Source organism: Protopterus annectens, chromosome 12.part0, assembly GCF_019279795.1.
Source record: "Protopterus annectens isolate FY-2018-M chromosome 12.part0, PAN1.0, whole genome shotgun sequence".
In the NCBI taxonomy this organism is placed as follows: Eukaryota; Metazoa; Chordata; order Ceratodontiformes; family Protopteridae; genus Protopterus; species Protopterus annectens.
The window spans coordinates 796,055,878-796,077,221 of record NC_056746.1 but is presented as its reverse complement, the minus strand read 5'-3'; the positions used below and the strand labels follow the sequence as shown (position 1 = coordinate 796,077,221).

Below are 21,344 nucleotides of genomic sequence, written 5' to 3'. Positions count from 1 at the left end.
CATCTGGCAACAACAAAATACACAATTTCAGGAGCAAGTACTATTGCATGATTAAATACGCTATTTGCGGAATTGTAAATGAATGTAGCTATCAGTGCCGCACTACTGTTAACTGAGATGAAACCCACAGCGGTTAGGTGTGCAAAAACCCAGTTTACCCATCTTGTTTGCCTGATGTCGCAGAAAAATGGTTAAGTGACATTCTGCATGTATCACTACCCCCTGTGCCAAAGCAAACTTCAGTTACCTTTGCAAAGGCATGGCATAACATTAAGAAAATTATATACATGCATAAAATACAACAGTGTCAAGATTACTGAGCTATGTCAGATACATTTCACATTATCTGCTTTGTGTGCAGCTTACCCATTCTTCACAGATGAAAAAAATGAATCTGATTTGCTTAGGTTTTAAGCAGCACAGGAATATCATATTACAGTATTTCCTGTTCAGATTCTAGCATATCCTAATGACAGTGAATTGTAAATTAAACCATCCCTTTAAGAAACAAGGCATGTAAAAAATGTATTGTTATTACGACAAGACTAAGGGCAAAGTACTAGGGGAAAAAAGGGCGAGGCACTTTAAATACAGCTGTTACATATTCCATCACATTCAACAGTCAAATACAAAAATTCCTGAATGAATCAGTTTCAGGAAAGCAACTACCACAAATACATCTGGGAATAAGCTATCACTGGCAAAGGACTTTTTAAATATTAATCAATGCTCAAAAACAAATGAGTAAATGGATTTAAAACTTGATATTTTACATTTAAAATGGCAATACTTGAAGTAAACAACGGAGAGAAAAAAAAAGTGGCTTTCGTTTCTTACCAGTGTGGTGATGTCCCTTGTAAACTGCTGCTTGCAGAAGGAAGGAAAAGCATAGTAAAAGCTGCTTACTGATGTAAAGACAGAATTATGCTGTCATACTGATGCTCAATACAGCAAGCTAAAAATACATCTACTCTGACTTCGTTGGAAGGTACCAACAGAGGTAAAGAGCACAGTAGCATAAAGAGTACTCCTCAATGTTGAAAACATCTCATCACTCCACCTGCTTCTTGCAGTCATTCTACCCCCTAGAAAGCAGAATGAATTCATGTCAGCCTGTCAGCATGCATATCCTGTGCCGCGTACAGACAATTCAGGCTGTGCTACATAGCCTCCCTGCCATTGAAACGACGTTCCCTCTCGCATCTCCCTTGAGCTTCAACCAGCACTGTTCTGAAATGACGAAAGCAACTGCTTTTTTATACATTCCCTTCAAATAGTGCAGCCTCTTATATAAATATGACCATAACCAAAAGATGTCAGCTGACTACAGCTGTTTTGTACAAGATAGCTACAACAACTGAAGAAAGCTGCTTCAGGAGAAATATTCACATCATGTGAAAACTGTAATTTCTCAAGCATTTTTTGCTCTGTGTGAAAACATGGTCAGCTACATTCTACTGCCTGGCAAGCCTTCAATGACTAGTTGTTTCTTTCCTATTCATTCTATATTTAGTTATGCACTGTAACTGAAATGTGTCAATTTCTCCAAAGCTGAATTCTCCAAACACATAACAATGAATGAATGATTTGTTCTAGAAAAGTCTAGTAAGTATGTCATAAAACAATAAAATCAGACAGCTGTTGACTCAGAAAATAACCCACGTTAAAAAAGAATATTTTTTGCTGTTTTCAAAGGCATTATCATGGCTACATGGAAACTTTTAATCAAAATAAATTAAGCAGCTGCAATGAAAAAAAATATTTTGCATTTGCTAAGACAAATGTGCAAGTACAAGAAAGAAAATTAAAATACAGGTTAACACGGACCACTTGCAAAGTACTGCAACTGCTGTGGTTCCTAACAATATTGATTACCAATATTCTGAAATCCCTCAACAGATTACACACATTAAGTTTTTAAAAAAATGTTATCATAAGATATATCATCAATATTACTGCTAAGACTGGTTACCATTCTGTTAAATCCAGAGTTTGAAATGCATGCTAACATAACTAAGCAAATACTTGTACCAATTATAAATCAGCCTCTCTAACTTAGCTAAGTGGTTTAAAGAGATTAATAAATACATCATCTAAACTGGTGTAAATGTCAGTAGCTAACAAGAAGACTAAAGTGAAATAATGATTAAAGAACAGTCATCCCTGCAGCCAGAAGAAGGTAGTCAAAGCTAAAACATCCATTTCAGAATTACAGACTTCCTCAGGCCAGTGTCACTGATTATCTTCAACCTAACATCAGTAGAGATCACTGACAGATGTACTGTTTTTACAAAGATCTATAGCAAAACATTAAAAGTCACACAAATTTTGAAACTCTACGCTAAGATGACCTCGTGGTGGTGCTGCAATAGCGTTGTCGCCTCACAGACGTTGCCTGTTCGATTCTCAGTTAGAGCGTCTTCTGTGTGGCGACATGCATGAATGGGCGTTCCTTCGTTGAAGGTTGTGCGTTAGGCCAGGCAAGCCAGTATGTAAAAATCTACTGCCAATCATTAGCAGACCAGAGTTCCGCTGTGGCGACCCCTAACCGGGAAAAGCCAAAAGAAACAAACAAAAAGATGACCTCTGTGTCAGTATTCTGCAAAAGAACTGCTGTGCTTTTGATTAAAATATGCAGGTCCCTCAGTACTGTAATGCACACTACTGAACTCTACAGCACATTTCTGCAAGTCCAGTCTAGTCTAGTCTAAAACCTGCAGGAAAAGGCTTCTGGAAGACAGCAATCAATATTGTATCCCAACTATAGTGTAAAGTTTTTCAGGTAACTGATGTAACTGCTCTGCACGGGTCCAGAAGTGGCAATGCACCTTGTGGACATCAGAGATGGTCAGGTAGTCCTTGAGGGAGTGTGTGTTTGTGTGCCCGTACATATATGTGTATGCATGCATGTGTACGTATATATATATATATTTTTTTCCAGATCCAGTAGTGTTGCATGACGTAAAATGCACGCGACAATGAAATGCACTTTTACCTGCAAAAGTAGTAATCTTCCCACCATTCCCCACAAAGAAAGCTAGGCGTATCCAAGTTGCTCCTTTTACTTCTACCTACTGTATTATCCATAGATTCTAACTGTTCCCTGACAACACACTTTCCTTATTTAGCTAGGGTTCCCGGACAACACACTTTCCTTATTTAGCTAGGGTTCCCTATGCTCTCCTACTATCTCTTTGATGCTTTACTATTTATTCTGAAAGAGTAGTGTACCTTACTATGTTTTCTATGAATCCACTCAAGTCCTCACTATGCCCAGCTTCATGTTGCTTCACTCCTTCAAAATCTTCAGAGAGATCTTAATGATCTTATATCATTCAAATTTTTTGAAGCATGGAATATTCTCTCATGTCTTAACACGTTACTCTTCACCAGGGATGGCCTCAGTTATTGTAGGGCCCAATTTGGACAACTTTAGCAGACCCCTCACCTGACCTACCCAACCCCCTCCACCTGCTGGCCTTCTGGACATAAGACCATTTCAGATGAGGTATAAGGAACATGCACTATTACTGTGTATTAAAAACAAAATAATGCATTTTATTTATTAGTTTTCATTTTATTATAAAACATGTTAAAATAGAAGTAGACTACTAGACATTGGATTACACTCAGTTCCAACATTTCCTGCAATTCCACTCTGAGGGTCTGCTTTAACTCAATAAGACACACTTAACAGGCCTGTTTGATGGACCACTGGGGCTTTGCATTCACATGGTGCTTAACCACAAACATCAGTAGTACTGCCAAGATCACCTGAACCTGGGTAGGAAACTGCTGCTGCTATGAAACAGCCCCTGCACACTTCCCTCATTTCTACTTCCAGCTTTTTTCCTGTTTCCACCCTTTCCTTTCTTCCCTCCATTCAACTTGTGTCTTACTCTCCATCTCCCAAGCAAAACATCTGTGTATATTGTAAATAATTTGTTCCTTGTATATTATTCTCTTCAAAGAAACATTATACTACATCATGTTATGACAATGTACAGGTAGTCTTCTGAAAACACACACACACACACACACACACACACACACACACACACACACACACACACACACACACACACACACACACACACACAAAATCACATTTCTCTGGGGTTATTTTGCTCCTATTTCTGACAACAGTAAGCATTTCTCAGCCACACTGTTAAACTATTAACATTATTTCAGAAATGTTAATGATCAGAAGTTAGCTCACATCACAGAATCTGTTCACTTTTTTATTAATGTTTACTAGTGCTTGTTCAGACTGTCTATTCCATAGTTATAGCTTACAACTGTACTCAGCTATAACCATGCACCCTGTATCAGCAAGAGAAGCAGAAGAAAACACAGCACCTTTATGCAAGTCTTCAAAGTAAACCTTGTTTTATCATCTCTTACGGCATCAACTAGTGCAATGCAGTAAAGAAAAAGAGCAATCCTACCTCAACTTTAGGCACTCCGCAGCAGAACTGGTTACTACAGGAATGTGAGCAATTAACACTGTAAGCCATTCAAGCAGCATGAAGCTGCAGTTATTACTCACCCTGGACTAGCAGCTAGTGCAATGCATGATGGTAAACATAGTCTGGTGCACTAACAAGACCTGTAGCTATTACGGGAAGAAGACTACAAGTAGGAAGATGCCTTGCAGTTTGCCATAGTGCCTCTCAAGTAAATCTGTGGCCACATAAGGTACCCTGTCATATCCCAATGTTAGGCTACCAGAGGTTACATGGTGTTATTGGGCCAAATAGATTCAACTGGCCTAATGCCAACATTGATCTTCAATAAGAAAAACTGTTTTTAAACATTACCGTCTATGTGTGAGAGACCCTCATGCAGACATTCCATACCACTGTCAATCTAAGCATTGCATGCCATGGGCTTTGGGACATACTGCATGAACACTATTACTTAACTACTAGTTTTAAGTATTCTCAAAAAGAACAGATAAATGAAACAGTGCTATCACAATCTGTATTCTTTTCTAGGCTTATAATTGCCCCAGGGCAGATAGCCTAGTATGAACCTATGAACAATAGCAAGGTACAGAAGACAGGCTTCACAGTTTGTGATGGAGGTCACTAACCTCTATACTTCAAGTAGCACATTTCTCTCAAACTATATATCACATAACTGGTAGAATAAACTGGCTAATGTCACATGGATCATAGGGTAAGACAGAATTCATAACAGTGTCTACACAATTCAGACAGGCAAACCAGGCAGCAGAGCCTTCTCTGAAGACAGTGTTGGAAAGCAGAAAACAAAGTCTACTAATCTAACATAGGTTACTGCTTATCCACATGTACAGAAACTTATAACTACAGTAAACATTAGTTGCAAAAAGACCCATTCAAAACACACTACTTAAGCAGTAATTCAAATGCTGCATACCACTTACACAACTGTGGATTATCAACTGCAAAGCTACACAAATACATATCAAGCACGCACTCGTAAAGTACAAACAATGTTCACCGACACTAAAACCAAAAGCTGATAACAAATGGCAATGGAACAGCATTATTACTGCTACAAAAGGAATCTGTAATGTTGCATGCCAATGACATAACTAATGGAGTACAAAGGCCAAGTGAGCAGCAAATGTAACTCATTACTCTGAAATGAATAATAAAATTAACTGCAATGCACTTCTTTTTTATAACTCACACTTCTCATTACTGTAAACCACTTGCCTTGTGAATTTCAACTATCATAAAACTCTGGAAGTAAGTGGAGGCACACACACAGTGTTAGCAAGTGGAGAATGTGACTGGAAGTATGTATGTATACATGTATGTATGTACAGATATATGTCTGGAGACCACATCTGCACTGCAACAATACATCAGAGCAACAAAGTGGCAAAATATTTGCTATTTGAAAATATGAAAAACAAGACAAGAGTGAGTGCTATTAGCTTCATCAGCCTTACTTTTAGACTTCACAGCAATGTAGAGGAAACCAGACTATATGGTGCGTACAAAGGATTTTGAATAATGCCAAAGGCACCAATAATTTAAGAACAAGTGTAGATGTTAGATCCCTCTTCTCAGAAGCAGGTTCTTCTTACCTTTAGAAGCACACAATACATAATATCAAGAGATATGAATATTTATATGTATGTGTTTATGTGTATGGATCCTTACTAGATGAGCAAATGCTCACCACAATGAATCTCACATTATCAACCCAAAAGCTCAAATCATGAAATACCAGAATGTAAAAACAAAGCAAACAGCATTTTTTTCCACAGGGAGTAACCCCCCTTGCACTCCCCACACCCTCTGCTAATTATGCATACCAACTCTGAGACTGCACTACAGTGGGGGAAAGGACAGTTTTTACTATGCTGCAACCCCCCCCCCCCCCACACACACACACACATAGATAGCCCTATAAATGAAATATGCTCTTACTAGAAAGAAAAAAATAAAAATAATAAAAAGCTAAATGAAACTCCAACTAGTCAATCAGAAAAATAGCAGTACTGGCAAAAAGGCGTTTACTCTCGCTAAAAAAAAATGAAATCAAACTACAAAACTAACAAATCCTAACACAACTCTCTCTCTGATCAACTTAAATACATCAAATAATTGAACTGCTAGCAAAAAAACAGTTACTTCAGCATTTACAGCCATTTATTACTATTTATAAAAAATTACGCAAACTATCTAAATCCACAGTTAGTACACACTTAACCAATTAATATAGCCTAGGGAAGTCAACTAGAAACAGTAATCTAATGAAAATCAAAGGGAATAAAAAAAAGAACTGAAACAAACAAAATCGAATATGAGATCCTGGTTTGTGATGAATGGCAAAGAAACCCGTTCCCTAATCCTACAGTACAAGATCCTTCATGCCTTACATATTAGCCCCCCACCCCATACATGTATATATGTACACACACCTCTGCAATAGTAACACTAGCTTCAAAATATCAAACAGAACAACTTTCAGAAAGGTAGTTGCAATCAGTAGCTAAATAAATGTAATATTTCTTACAAAGAACAGTGCAGTGGTAGCGTTGCCGCCTCACAGCAAGAGGTTCTCCAGTTCGATTCTCGACTGGAATGCTTTCTGTGCGGAGTCTACATGTCCTCCCTGTGTTCATGTGGGTGTTCTAAGAGTACTCCTGTTTCCTCCCACTTTACAAAGACATGCATGTGGAATGTTTCTCCCCAAACCTCTGCTGAAAATTGGCTTCATTCCAAGTCGGACTTTCCCAGTAAATAAATGTTAAATAAAGAAAGAAAAACACACTTCAGCATTTTCAGCTCTTTGAATATTTTGTAGTTATTTTATTACTTTTTATCCAATCAACCATCTATCAAACTTGCTTCCTCAGCAACCTTCCCCATTCTGCAGTCTAAAATACGTTTGGTGAGAAGGTCCTCAATGGGTTTTCTGAACTTTCCTCTTAAACATGCTCCACTGGAAATTCCTCTTGGGACATCTCTGTATATCTCTACGGCCACTTAACTGAATCCCTTAATATTTTTGAAAGCATCATAAAAAGTCTCCATGTTAAACAAAATCACTATGAGGTGTTTGTTTTGAACAGATTTCTCCTGTTCTAATCTGTTTTCGTAATGCAGACAACAAAATAATTTTGGGTGCTCACAACCCAACACCTTCTGCTTTCTTCACACTCCTAACACTGCCCTTTTTCAGAGATAAAAGACACATTGCATGTAGCTCAGAACAAAATTTCTGTCTCAACTGATACTTTGTTTCTCCTGCACCTGCAGATGCAGGAACTGTATTTTTCAATCAATGACCCATTAGTTAACTAATCAGGTGAGAGATCAACACATCTTGTAGTGGAGGATTTCTGTAGTAAAACTAAGTATGAATCTACATAGCAGTCTTTATTAGTACTGGGTAAACTTCTCCTGAACTCCTTACCTGCTTACTGTTACCATACTATCACATCTGTAACAACATGCCCTCAAAATAAAGCGTACAGTACACCAATCACACCTCAACTACTTGTACTTGTTAACTTCAAGACCTCAGGAAATTCTGAATAACAGTTGCACAGATAATATACATGGTAACCAGGCAGTTCATTGGACATCCAGATTATCAAATGTTCCAAATTTCTGCATAAGCAACTGTAAAGGGCTTTGATCACACTATCAGCATAACTTTGTGGGAGGTTCCCAATGTTCTGGAATCTTGGAGTTGGAACATTTATATATGTTTGTGTATGTGTGTGTAAGAGGGGGATATGGGAGGCAGAGTTTTTTTTTTATTTATTTTTCCAATATTTTAGATTTCTCCCTAAAATTATAGATGCTTTGTAGTTTGGAAAGTTTATCATTCACAGACCTGTCCCAAACTCACACACACACACACAATCCAAACAACGTATTTATTTGCCTTTGTTTACTGGGAAACTCTACATAGAACAAAATGACCATTTTCAGCGGAGGCCCAGGGAAAAAAGCACCAAAGCAAGGATAGAAATACATTTTTCACAATTCAGATGAAAAACAGTCAACAAACATTACTTGCAAAGTATTTCACAGCAAAAGGTCAACAAACATAACTTGCAAAGCATATCACATTAAGGAAATACATTTCAAGACACTGTACCTAAAATCAAAGGCAATCTGTAAATGGTTCATCTCCCAGGTCCTAGCTTAAACTTTATCAAGGGTACTTGTCAGGGATTTGGGATGCATGGCTAGGCTTAAAAATGCCCTTGTGGCCCTTAGCCTAGTAAACACCTATGAATATACTTGTATGGTATCCACAGTGGACAGAGTCGGGATTGCATACTTCAAATAGGTGTGGTACAGTTGCATAGTTTTTTAGTTGCCAGGTGATATTTTAGGGTAGATTTGAATTGTTAGAAGGTTATTTAAAATACTGATTTAGTTTGGAAATGTGTTCAATGCCTTGGAGATTGCAACAGAGAATAGTGAATCACCCTACTAATTATCTGATGTATAAGCAACAGCTAAAGTTCTGAGGAACTTAGCTTTCTATTTGGTACACGCCACTGGATGAGATCTGACAAAGGTGTCTGTTCCAACTTAAATCCATGGCCTGCCTAGAACTCAATATTAGATAATTTCTGCCTTGCACTGTTAAAATATCACAGATCACAATTCTTAACCTCTTCTTGTACTTGAACAGATAATTCCTACTTGGGTTAGAAAAAGAAGTTATGTCTTACCATAACATTCCATCTGTGTTGTTGATCTTCATTCATTCATTACTGATGGGTTGTCGGTTCTGTCCTCGGAACCAAGCCGGCCAATATCAAGCTTGCGTCAGCCTAAAACTCTTGAGCCAAGGTCCTACCCAGAATGCTCTGCTCCCTGTTACCTCAGATCGAGTTTGCAAGTTGAGAGATAAAAGTAGAGGCTACCTCTGGTCATAACAGACCTACAAGAAAGGAGGATATGAGATCAACCAAGAACCTCTGGAAGGGGGACAGAGGGTGGGAAGTAATGAATGAATGAATGATCAACAATACAGATGGAAAGTTATGGTAAGACAAAACTTCTTTATCTTATGCTGTTAATATTCGTTCATTCCTTACTGATGGGACAGAGTCCCGAGCTACCTGTATTCCTGGATGGCCCTCATGGAAGGACATTCTTGAGCACTATGGAGCCAAAGGAAGCTCTACCTCTGGAGGCCAAGTCCAATTTGTAATGAAGAATAAAGGTATGAGGTTTGGCCCAAGTTACAGCTGAGCAAATATCATTGAGAGAAGCCTTAGCATGGCAAGCTGCTGAAGTTGCCATAGACCTTGTAGAATGAGCTTTCACTCTATGAGGCAAGGTGACGTTTTTGTTGTAGATAAAGGTTATACAATTTCTCTACCATGAAGCCAATGTAGCTTTTGATACAGGATGACCCCTTCTAGGTCCAGAAAAGGCCAGAAACAGTTGGTCTGATTTATGGGTAAATTTTGTTCTGTCCAGATAAAATTGTATTTGCCTATATACATCCAAGGAGTGTAGACAGTACTCTCCCTTGTTAGAATGGTTAGGAAAGAACACTGGAAGGTCAATAGACTGGTTGATGAATCACTCTGACACCACTTTTGGTAAAAAAGTAGAATTGGTTCTCAGTGATACCCTATCCTTATGGAAGATAAGATAGGGAGGTTTGATGCATAAGGCCTGAAGTTCTGACAATCGCATGGTCGATGTGATTGCAATCAGAAACAAAGTTTTCCAAGAGAGATATTTTACATCACAAAAAGATGCAGGTTAAAAGGGTGGAGCTGTTAGAGTTTGCAGAAACAAAGCCAAATCCCAAGGTTGTACGGGTTCTCTAAAGTGAGGTTATAGATGGATAACCCCTTTCAAGAAAGTCTTACAGAGTCTGTGTGACATAAGTGAAGAATCTTGAAAACCAATATGAAAATTTGAGATGGCAGCTAATTGTATACAGATAGTAGAGGCAGACACCCCAGAGTGGAAAAGATGTGATAAGTAATCCAATACCACCGAAACTGGGGCTGACAAGGGGTCTATTTGTTTATTTGCTGCCCATACAGAGAACCTCTTCCATTTGTTAAGACAGATTAATCTGGTGGACGATTTATGAGATACAATAAAAATATTGCGCACCAGGGACGAAAGGTTTTCATGCCTGGCAATCATAGGAAGTGGAGAAACCACGCTGTCAGTTTCAGGGATGTTGGATTGGGGTGAATCAGACCCCGCGGATAGGAGATCAATGTTGGGGATGGATTGAGGATCCACGGTTGCTCTAGCAGGTGAGGCCAGAGGAAGGGAAACCAGACTTGTCGAGGCCAATATGGAGCAATGAGGATCACTTTGCTCTTCAACTGTCGTGCTTTCTTTATAAACTGGGAGATGAGGGGGAGAGGAGGATAAGCATAAAGAAGACCCAGGGGCCAAGCATGGACTAGAGTGTCCCTTGGTGACTGCCGCCAAGGGGGTATCAGGGCAAAATAGTTGATGCACTTGTAGTTGGTTGGGGAGGCAAATAGGTCATAGCAAGGCTGGTCACAGCAGTTGAAGATTTTTGCCTCTATCAAAGGATTGAGGGACCACTCGTGAGGCTGTAGAATGCACCTGCTCAGTTTGGCTGCTATCACGTTGGAGCTCCCAGGAATGTGCGTTGCAATTAGAAAACAGTTGTAAGCTATTGCCCATTGCCATATTCTCAAGGCCTCTCTGCATAAAGTACAGTTGTGTACACTTACCATAAATGTAGATGTTCGAGTGTATTCACTGTTGGAGTCATTACATTTGGGGTTATCTGCTTGCAGGTAGCGCTCAGTCAGCCTGATTAACAAAGTCTTGGGTCCTGCTCCAGTTGCTGTCCCTTCGTACAAAATGTCAGGTCATCAGGGGTATAAAACATGCAGCCGACACCATTACATCAGTTTTTCTTGCCCCAGATGTCAGGTGTCCCCCTAACGGGAAGCAATTAAATATAAAAGTACAAAGATATACCTCCAACAAAAAAGCAAATATACCAAAAAGGCTTTTAAGCATAGTAAAGGAAAGTAGAGGTATAGTCAAAAGAAGTTAGGGGGCTAGAGGGAGGGTAACCAGGACTGCAACAGTGAATACACTCGAACATCTACATTTATGATAAGTGTACACAACTGTACTATGTTCTTCGTGTTTCACTGTTGCAGTCATTACATTAGGGGTAGATTCCCAAAGCTATGGTTGGGAGGAGGAATTTAGATAGCATTAGGGCCAGCAATAAGGCCCAGCAAGACTGCAGTGGCAAAGCCAACTCTGGACTGAGAGAAAATTGGCAAATGATAATGCTTGGTGAAAGTATGTACAGAACTCCAGGTAGCAGCTTCTGAGAAAGGCTGTAGAGGTAGATGCAGTCCTGGTGGAGTGAGGTCTGATCCCCTGGGGGATATGTTTTCCATGTTGCTTATATCAGAAATTAATGCAATGGCTTATCCATTTAGAGATGGTTTGCTTTGAAATAGCCTTCCCCTCTGCCTCTGCAGCAAATGCCACCAGCAGTTGTTCAGATTTCCTTTGAGGTTTAGTCCTGTCCAAGTAGAATCTAAGTTGTCTGTGCACATCTAAGGAATGCAGTATCCGTTCCCCTTCATTCTGTGGATTGGGAAAGAAGGTTGGCAAATGAATGGACTGATTAAGAGCCACACTGGATACCACTTTGTGCATGAAGGACGGATTGGTTCTGAGGGACATCCTGTCCGCATGAAAGATGATGAAAGGCTCCACTGCCATAAGGGCCTGTAATTCAAATACCCTTCTAGCTGAAGTGATTGCTAAAAGAAAAGCTGTTTTCCAAGAAAGAAATTTTAAGTCTGCAGTAGCAGCTGGCTCGAAAGGAGGTAGAGTGAGTTTCTCCAAGACAAAGTTAAGGTATCAGGCTGGGGTTGGAGCTCTCCTGGGTGGTCTCAAATTTTTGGCCCCTCTGAGGAACTGCTTGAGCAGTGGATGAGAGAAGAGGAGAGGTTCTGTGTTATAATGAGCTGAAATGGCTGAGGAGTAGATTTTAATGGAGGAAAAAGACAGGCCCTTGTGAAGCATCTCAGTTAAGTATTGTAAAATCGGAGGTAAATTGGGTGCTGCTGTGCTCATCCCTTGAAATTGGTTCCAGGCACGGAATCTTTTCCATTTTTCAGCATAAGATTTTCTAGTACTAGGCCTCCTTGCCTCTAAAATGATATCCATTACAGGTTTGCTGAGGGATGGTAAAGGACAGATTAAGTAATTAGCCAGGCTGCAAGGTTCAGTGTTAGAAGCTGAGGGTGCAGAATCTGGTTCTCCTGTTGAGACAGCAGGGAAGGAGTCTGACGCAGGTGCCATGGAGGTAATCGTGACACACTGTGCAGGAGGGGGTACCAGTGTTGGCGTGGCCAGTCTGGAGCAATCAAAATCATCCTTGGTTTGTCCTGTTTGATTTTCAGTAGTACTTTGGAGAGCAGAGGCAGAGGGGGGGGAAGGCAAAGACTGATAGTTTTTTCCAGCTGAAGGACAGAGCATCCACTTTCCAGGCTTGTTTGTAGGGAGTCCTTGTGCAAAATTTGTCCAACTGGTAGTTCTGGGGAGAGGCAAACAGGTCTATATCTGGGCTTCCCCATTTGCTTGTCAACATATTGAAAATCCTTGATTCCAGTTTCTACTCATGTGGATCCATGAGGTTTCTGCTTAGTCCGTCTGCCAGTGTATTTAATTTTCCTGGCAGGAACTGAGCTTGTAGGTGGACTTGGTAGCTTAAGGCTGTGTTCCACAATGCCTTGGTTAGTCTGCAGAGGGGGTAAGAATGTGTACCCCCCTGCTTGTTATGTACCACATAACAGTGGTGCTGCCCGTCTTTACCATTAGTTGTCCTGGAAGAATGTGGTCCTTGAAGGCTGCCAGAGCATTCTGTACAGCTAACATTTCTTTTTGATTGATATGCAGGTGCATTTGACTTGGGTTCCATTTGCCCTGAATGCACTTCCCTGCCAGGTGAGCCCCCCCCCCATGCATGGTCTGATGCATCTGTTGTTAGCGTTTGGGCGGCAGGGGGTGGTGTGGAAGGCAGTCCCTTGTTTTGGTGGCAGGCTTTTGCCCACCAAAGGAACTCTAGGCGTAGGCAAGGTATGATAGGAATCATTGTTTCTAGGTCTTGAGAATGTTGACACCTTAGACTTTTTAGATACCACTGTAGTTTCCTCATATGCAGTCTTGCATATGGAATTAGAAGAATGCAGGAGGCCATAAACCCCAAAGCTTGCAGTATTTGTCTTGCAGACAGCAGGGTTTTTGTGGCCACTTGTTTGAAGTAGGTTGTCAAATGAATTTGTTTCTCTGGCATGAGGTAAGCCATCGGGGAAGTTGTATTCAAGCTTGCTCCCAGGAATATAATTTGTTGACAGGGTACCAGGTGTGATTTCTTTTCGTTTATGGTGTACCCCAGACAAGTTAGAACGCTTTGTACAAAGGCCAAATGATTCAAAAGTATGTCCTGGCTTTCTACCCGAATTAGACAATCGTCCAGGTATGGGTATATTTGAATATTGGAAGAATGCAGAAGGCCATGAACCCCAAGCCTGCAGTATTTGTCTTGCAGGTAGCAGGGTTTTTGTGGCCAGTTGTTGGAAGTAGGTTGTCAAATGAATTTGTTTCTCTGGCATGAGGAAAGCCATCTGGGAAGTTGCATTCAAGCTTGCTCCCAGGACTATAATTTGTTGACACGGTACCAGGTGTGATTTATTTTCATTTATGGTGTACCCCAGACAAGTTAGAACCCTTTGCACAAAGGCCAGATGATTCAAAAGCATGTCCTGGCTTTCTGCCTGAATTAGACAATCGTCTAGGTATGGGTATATTTGAATATTTCTTTGCCTGCAAAATCCAATAACTGGAGCAAAGCACGTTGTGAATACCCTGGGCGCAGTAGATAAGCCAAAGGGCAGTGCACAGAACCAATAGTGTGGTTAGCCTGCTTTGATGCGTCGGTATCTTCTGCAAGATTCCCTGACTGGGATGTGCAGGTATGCTTCTTTTAAATCTAATGTTGCCAACCAGGCATCCTTGCCTAGCATAGGAAGCAACTGGTGAAAAGTCAGCATCTTGAATTTTGGAATCTCCTAAAAGATGTTTAGAGTAGACAGGTCCAGGATAGAATACCATGAATTGTCTTTTCTGGGTACCAGGAAAAGTCTTGAGTAGAAACCTTGTCCCTTTTCCTCTTCTGGTACCAACTGAATAGCCCCCATGATTAAGACAGAAAGTACTTGTTTCTGGGCCTCTGCCCTCTGATTTGGGGTAGGTCTGGCCACCCACTTGGTGTTGGCAACGTGTGGAAGTGAAATCTGTATCCCTGGAACACTATATTTAAAACCCATTTGTCCTGGGTAATGAGTTCCCATTTTTTTGCACGAAGAGCAATCTTTCCCCCAAAGGGGCAGTCAGTTGTTAAGTGCTTGGAAATTTCAAAAGGAAGTCATTGAGACAGTTTACCATAGGGGGGAGTCTTACTACTCCCAGATTTGAAAGTGGAGAACCCCCCCCCCCCCCCCCACTGCTTAGTCCTGTGCATACCCTCGGACTGCAGCCTGGGAGCTCTGCTGGATTTGGGTTTGGACTGAGAAGGTCTGGAAGAGGCAGGAAAGGACCAATTCTTGGAAGGCCAATGCCTACTAAATCTTGGAGGTTGTACTTGTAGAACATCTTTAGCAGTTTGCATAGATTTAGCTTTTTCTTCCATCTTTTTAAGAACTTCTTCTGCCTTGTTGCCAAACAGGCGGTCCTGGTTTTGGGGAGCATCCAGTAATTTTGCTTTGACATTATCTGGTAGGGACTGCTCCTTAAGCCAAGCATGGCACCCAAGTACAAACCCAGTTACAGCAGCCCTGCAAGATGCCTCTAGAGAGTCAAAACCGCATTGCAAAGTATGTTTTCCAACCTGTTCAGCTGAATGCAATAAATCCTGTAAATCATTATTTTCAGCACAATCAGGAAACAACATCATTTTCTGTTTAAGCAATCCAATAATATGCTGCTGATACTTCAACATATGAAAAGTACAGTTTTGTACCTAACATAAATGTAGATGTTCGAGTGTATACCCTGCTGCAGTCATCACACTTGGGTTATCCTGCCGTCAGGCGGTCCCGCAGTCGGCCCGAATTCCAAAGTCTTGGTCCGGCGTCGGTTGCTGTCGCTTCTTCCCTGAAGTCAGAGTGCCAGGGGTATATCAGAGGCATCCAATGCCATTTTCTTCAGTTTTTCTTGCCCCAGATGTCAGGTGCCCCTAATAGGTAGGCAAAAAAAAAAAATAAATAAATAAAAAAAATTATATATATATATATATATATATATATATATATATATATATACATAGCTATATGGAAAAATAAAACAAAACCCTTAGGCACAAGCAAATACACCACAGAGGTAGTATAGAATAGAGTGGTAGAGATAAGTTCAGCTAGTTCAGAGGGGATGGAGGGAGGGTAACCTGGACTGCAGCAGGGTATACACTCGAACATCTACATTTATGGTAGGTGCAAAACTGTACGATGTTCATCGTGTTACCCTGCTGCAGTCATCACACTTGGGTAGAATCCCAAAGCTAAGGATGGGAGGTGGAGTCAAACAGGGTTAGAGGAGGCCCTGCAAAACTGCAGTGGCGAAGCCTGCTCTAGTCTTAGAGTAAAGTGGTAAGTGGTAATGTTTGGTGAAGGTGTGTACTGAACTCCAAGTTGCAGATTCCAGAATATCCTTGGTTGGCACCCCCCTGAGGAAGGCTGTAGATGTAGCTGCTGCCCTGGTAGAGTGGAGCCTTATGGTAGCAGGAACTGGTTTTCCATGGTGGGTGTAGCAAAAACGTATGCAATGTCCTATCCATTTGGAAATGGTCTGTTTTGAGATAGCCTTTCCTTGTAATGCTGTATGTAGCATAGGATACAAAAAGCTGGTCAGATTTTTCTGAAAACCTTAGTTTTATCCAAGTAGTAACGTAGCTGCCTGTGAATGTCCAAGGAATGCAGGAGTCTTTCTCCTTTGTTCTGTGGATTTGGAAAGAAGGTGGGTAAATGGATGGTTTGATTTAGAGCCACACTGGATACCACCTTAGGCATAAAGGAGGGGTTAGTTCGTAGAGAAACTCTGTCTTGATGAAAAATGAGGAAAGGCTCTACTGCCATTAGTGCCTGAAGCTCTGAAACTCTTCTCGCTGAATTAATTGCTAGCAGCAGGGCAGTCTTCCATGATATAAACTTTAAGTCACCTGAGAAAGCTGGCTCAAAAGGAGATAGCTAAGTTTTTCCAGAACAAAGTTGAGGTCCCAAGTAGGTGTTGGTGCTCTCCTGGGAGGCCTAATGTTTTTTGCCCCTCTGAGAAACTGCCTTAGGAGTGGATGTGAAAATAAGGGAGGATCCGTGTTGTAGTGAGCTGAAATAGCTGAGGCGTGGATTTTAATAGATGAAAAAGAAAGCCCTTTGTGTAACATCTCAGTTAAATATTGCAGAATCTGAGGTATATCAGGCTGACGGCTATTATGGCCTTTAGCTTGGTTCCAGGCGCAAAACCTTTTCCATTTGTCTGAGTAAGCTTTCCTGGTGCTGGGCCTCCTGGCCTCCTGAATTACATCCATAACAGCTTGTGAGAGAGGAGCTGGCTGGTTGCTTAGGTGATTTGCCATGCAGCCAAGTTTAAGGTTTTGAGCTGGCTGTGTAGAATCTGATTGTCTTGCTGTGTGAGCAGATGGGTAATTTGTGGTAGAATCCATGGTGGGCTCTGGGGCCATATTCCTTAATAGTGGATACCACTGCTGGCGTGGCCAGTCTGGGGCAATGAGTATCATTCGAGGTCTCTCCATCCTGACTTTCAGCAGCACCTTTGTGAGAAGGGGTAATGGAGGAAAGGCATATACTGTCAGCATTTAACAACTGAATAAGAGTGTGTCCCCTTTCCAAGCTTGATGGTGAAAAGTCCTTGTGCAAAATTTTGTTAGTTGATAGTTTTGGGGGCTGGCAAACAGGTCTATGTCTGGGTACCCCCATTTTTGAGTTATCATTGCAAATACTTGTGGATCCAGTTTCCACTCGTGGGGATCCATGATGTTTCTGCTTAGGTCGTCTGCCAATGTGTTCTTTTTTCCTGGCAGGAATTGAGCTTGTAATTGTACTTGGTAAGCCAGTGCTGTGTTCCACAAGGTCATTGCTTGCCTGCATAGAGGGTAGGAGTGTGTACCCCCTTGCTTGTTTATGTACCACATTACTGTGGTGTTGTCTGTCCTTATGATACGCTGTCCTGGATGTAAGAGGTCCTTGAAGGCTGTCAGAGCATTTTGTACAGTTAGCATTTCTTTTTGATTGATGTGCAGATTCCTTTGATCAGCAGTCCATATGCCTTGAATGCACCGTCCTGCCATGTGTGCCTCCCAGGCATAGTCCGATGCATCTGTTGTCATTGTTTGCCTGGCTGGGAGTAAGGTGAAAGGCTGACCCTTGTTGAGGTGACATGCCTGTGACCACCATAGAAACTCCTGTTGAAGGCAGGGAATGAGAGGTATCATTGTTTCCAAGCTGTGGCTGTGTTGAGTCCATACGCTTTTTAGGTACCATTGTAATTTCCTCATATGCAGTTTTGCAAATGGTATTAGTAATATGCAAGATGCCATGAAGCCCAAGGCCTGCAGAATGTTTCTTGCAGGGAGTTGGGTCTTTGTTGCCATTGTTCAGAAGTATTGAGTTAATTGTAGTTGTTTGTCTGACGTCAGATAAGCCATCTGGGCCGTTGTATTCAAGCTGGCACCCAGGAATGTCATATTTTGTGAGGGTACTAGTTTTGATTTCTTTTCGTTTACTGTGTACCCTAGGCAACTTAGAGGATGTTTTACAAAAGCCAGGTGTTGTAAGAGAATGTCCTTGCTTTCCGCTTGGATGAGGCAGTCGTCCAGGTATGGGTATATTTGAATTCCTCTTTGTCTGCAGTATGCAATTACTTGTGCCAGGCATTTTGTGAAGACCCTGGGCGCAGTAGATAAGCCAAAGGGCAGTGCAGAGAATTGGTAATGGGTTGAACCTGCAATGAAACGGAGGTATCTTCTGCAATTTTGTCTGATAGGGGCATGCAGGTATGCCTCCTTGAGGTCCAACTTTACTAGCCAAGCTTTCTTGCCCAACATGGGAAGAAGCTGCTGTAGTGTTAGCATCTTGAATTTGGGTACTTGCAAGAAGGTGTTTAAAATTGAAAGGTCCAGAATGGGCCTCCAAGCATTGTCCTTTCTTGGGACTAGAAAGAGCCTTGAGTAAAAACCTTGGCCTTGCTCCTGTGTAGGTACCAGCTGAATGTCTCTCATGTCCATGAGAGCTGTAATTTGTTTTTGTGCCTCTGCCCATTGACTTTGTGGCAGGTTTGGCATTCCTTTTATCCTTGGCAAGGTGTGGAAATGGAATCTGTATCCTTGTGAGATATTGTCTAGGACCCATTTGTCCTTTGTGACGATGCGCCAGTTGTCTGCAAAAAGAGCTAATTTTCCTCCCAAGGGAGCTGCCAAGAGAGTTTTGCTTGGCAGTTTGAGGTTTAAGTCATTGTGTTTGCCTTCTGGTAGTTTGGGACCTGTCTTCTCCTCCCTTCTGTGTTGCAGTGCCCCATTGGCGAGGTTTGTAAGGGATTTGTGCTTGTCCTCTGACCCTTGAGTGCCTGTATTTACCCCTCTGGGGTCTGTCAGAAGCTGGAAAGGACCAATTTTTTGTTGACCAATTTCTGCTGAAGCTTGGGGGCTGTACCTGTAAGAAATCTTTGACCGTCTGCATAGATTTTGCCTTATCCTCCATTTTCTTTAAAACCTCCTCTGCTTTAACCCCAAATAAGACATCCTGCTGTAAGGGTGCATCTAGTAACTTTGCTTTAACATGATCAGGCAGAGATTGTTCCTTTATCCAAGCATGCCTACGTATAACAGACCCAGTAACAGCTGCTCTAGAGGAAGCTTCAAAGGCATCAAAACCACATTGTAAAGTATGTTTGCCCACCTGTTCAACTGCATGCAACAGATCATGCATTTCCTTGAATTCAGACTGTTGAGGGTGTGTGCCCATCTTTTGTTTTATTTGAGACATTAGGAATTGCTGGTATTTAAGCATGTGAAATTGACAATTTAGTGCTCTCATAGCTAGAGCAGCTGAGGTGTAAACCTTCTTCCCCCCACCTAGCTAGTGCCCTGGAGTCCCTTTCATAGGGTACAGGATTTTTAGCCATAGAAGCCTTAGCCCCCTTTGGGACCCTGGGAGATTGCCTCTGGATCAGCAACAGGGCTTTTGTATAGGAATTTGTGTGAGTCAGGCACTCTATGGTATCTATCTGGTTTGGCTGGAGCAGGAGGCAGAGAATCTGGATTTAGACTAGATTCTAAGAAAACATCATCCACAATGTCTAAAACTGGGGGGATAGCAAGTGGTCTGTGCTGGGGGAGTAAAAGAAACTCTCGGAGCCTTTTCTTTGAGTCGGAGTAGTCCTGACCTTCCCAGTGGAAATGTTCCCTCATGGTATGTAAGGTTTCCCCAAAAGAATAATCTTCAGGGGGAGAAGCTGAGGGAATGGAGTCTTCAGCATCAGAATCTTCATCGGGGGAAAGGAGTAATCCTGTTCCTCAGAGGAGCCTGAGGAAACAGACACTTGATTAGAAGAGGCATAATCCTCCTCTTGTCTAGGCCTTTTGTCGGTGGAGGGTTGGGAACCCCTGATCAAATAAATCAAATCTTCAGCCATTTTAAGCATCTGTTTCTTAGGCATAGGGCCTTGACATGGAGACTGAAGTGTGGTCTTTTTTGGTTTTAGAGGAGTCTTAAGCTTAGCATAAGATTTTATGGTGAGAGTAGTCGGTCTGAAGACACCTTCAGAAACCGAAGGTGTGTCTGCAGCACCGACTTCTCCTTCTGCAATGTTGTCGGTAGGGCCTAAAGAAAATGGCTGCGTCGGCCTAGAACTCTCTGCTGGAGAATCCAAAGCGGTCTGTGGATCCAATTCAGCGGTAGCCAGGGGCTGCGTAGGCGCCTCACTGAAAACCAGAGAACCGACAACTGGCCCAGCCGAGGCCTCTGAGTCTGGCTTGGATCTAGGCTGCCTTTCTTTATCTTTGTGTTTTTAATGCACGCCAGTTGTTCCGACGGCATAGTGTAATTAAATTTCCTACCGAAGTAGTGTCGTGCAAAATCAAAGCGGCGCTTTATAGTACGTTTATTGAACCTAGCACAAAACCGACAACCAGTGACGTCGTGGTCTGGGCCTAGGCAAGGTACACAAAAAGAATGAAAATCCTTATGGGGTATTAGCTTCCCACAAGAAATGCAATTGTTAACTTTTTCTGACATCGGACTGAGGCAAGAAAAGGTTCCCCAATGGGGTACTTAGCTTTGAAGACTTATGACTGAAACTCGATTTGAAAATCTCAGGTGTCAGTCGGCCGACCGGCACTTGAGAACTGCTTCTGCTTCGGGCACCACTCGGCAAGAAAGACTGAAGACAATGGCGTCGGATGCCTCTGATATAACCCTGGCGCTCTGACATCAGGGAAGAAGCGACAACAACAAACGCCGGACCAAGACTTTGGAATTCGGGCCGACTGCGGGACCGCCTGACGGCAGGATAACCCAAGTGTGAAGACTGCAGCAGGGTAACATGATGAACATCTGGCAGTGTAAGGCCCTAATTGCCAAAGTTGCAGAAGTGTATACCTTCTTACCCCATCTATCCGGCACCCTGGAGTCTCTATCATAGAGGGTAGGATTTTTGGCAGTAGTAGCTTTAATGCCCTTAGGCCCCTGTGAAATGGTCTCAAGATCCACAGTAGGATTTTTGAAAAGGAACTTGTGAGAGTCAGGGACCCTGTAATAT

At 41.9% G+C, this 21,344-nt stretch overlaps 1 protein-coding gene across 4 annotated transcripts in view; it reads right to left on the bottom strand.

Annotated features, from left to right (window-relative positions):
• Positions 1 to 21,344, bottom strand: part of ARHGAP21 (Rho GTPase activating protein 21) — a 2,418,417-nt gene that overhangs the window by 1,128,380 nt on the left and 1,268,693 nt on the right. For 3 of the 4 annotated variants that reach the window (XM_044089838.1, XM_044089836.1, XM_044089837.1), the window contains exon 7: positions 838 to 864. The exons of the other annotated variant lie outside the window; for it this stretch is intronic. In XM_044089838.1, coding sequence (XP_043945773.1) covers positions 838 to 864 — 27 coding nt within the window. The remainder of the gene's footprint in view (positions 1 to 837; positions 865 to 21,344) is intronic. 4 annotated transcript variants of the gene reach the window in all.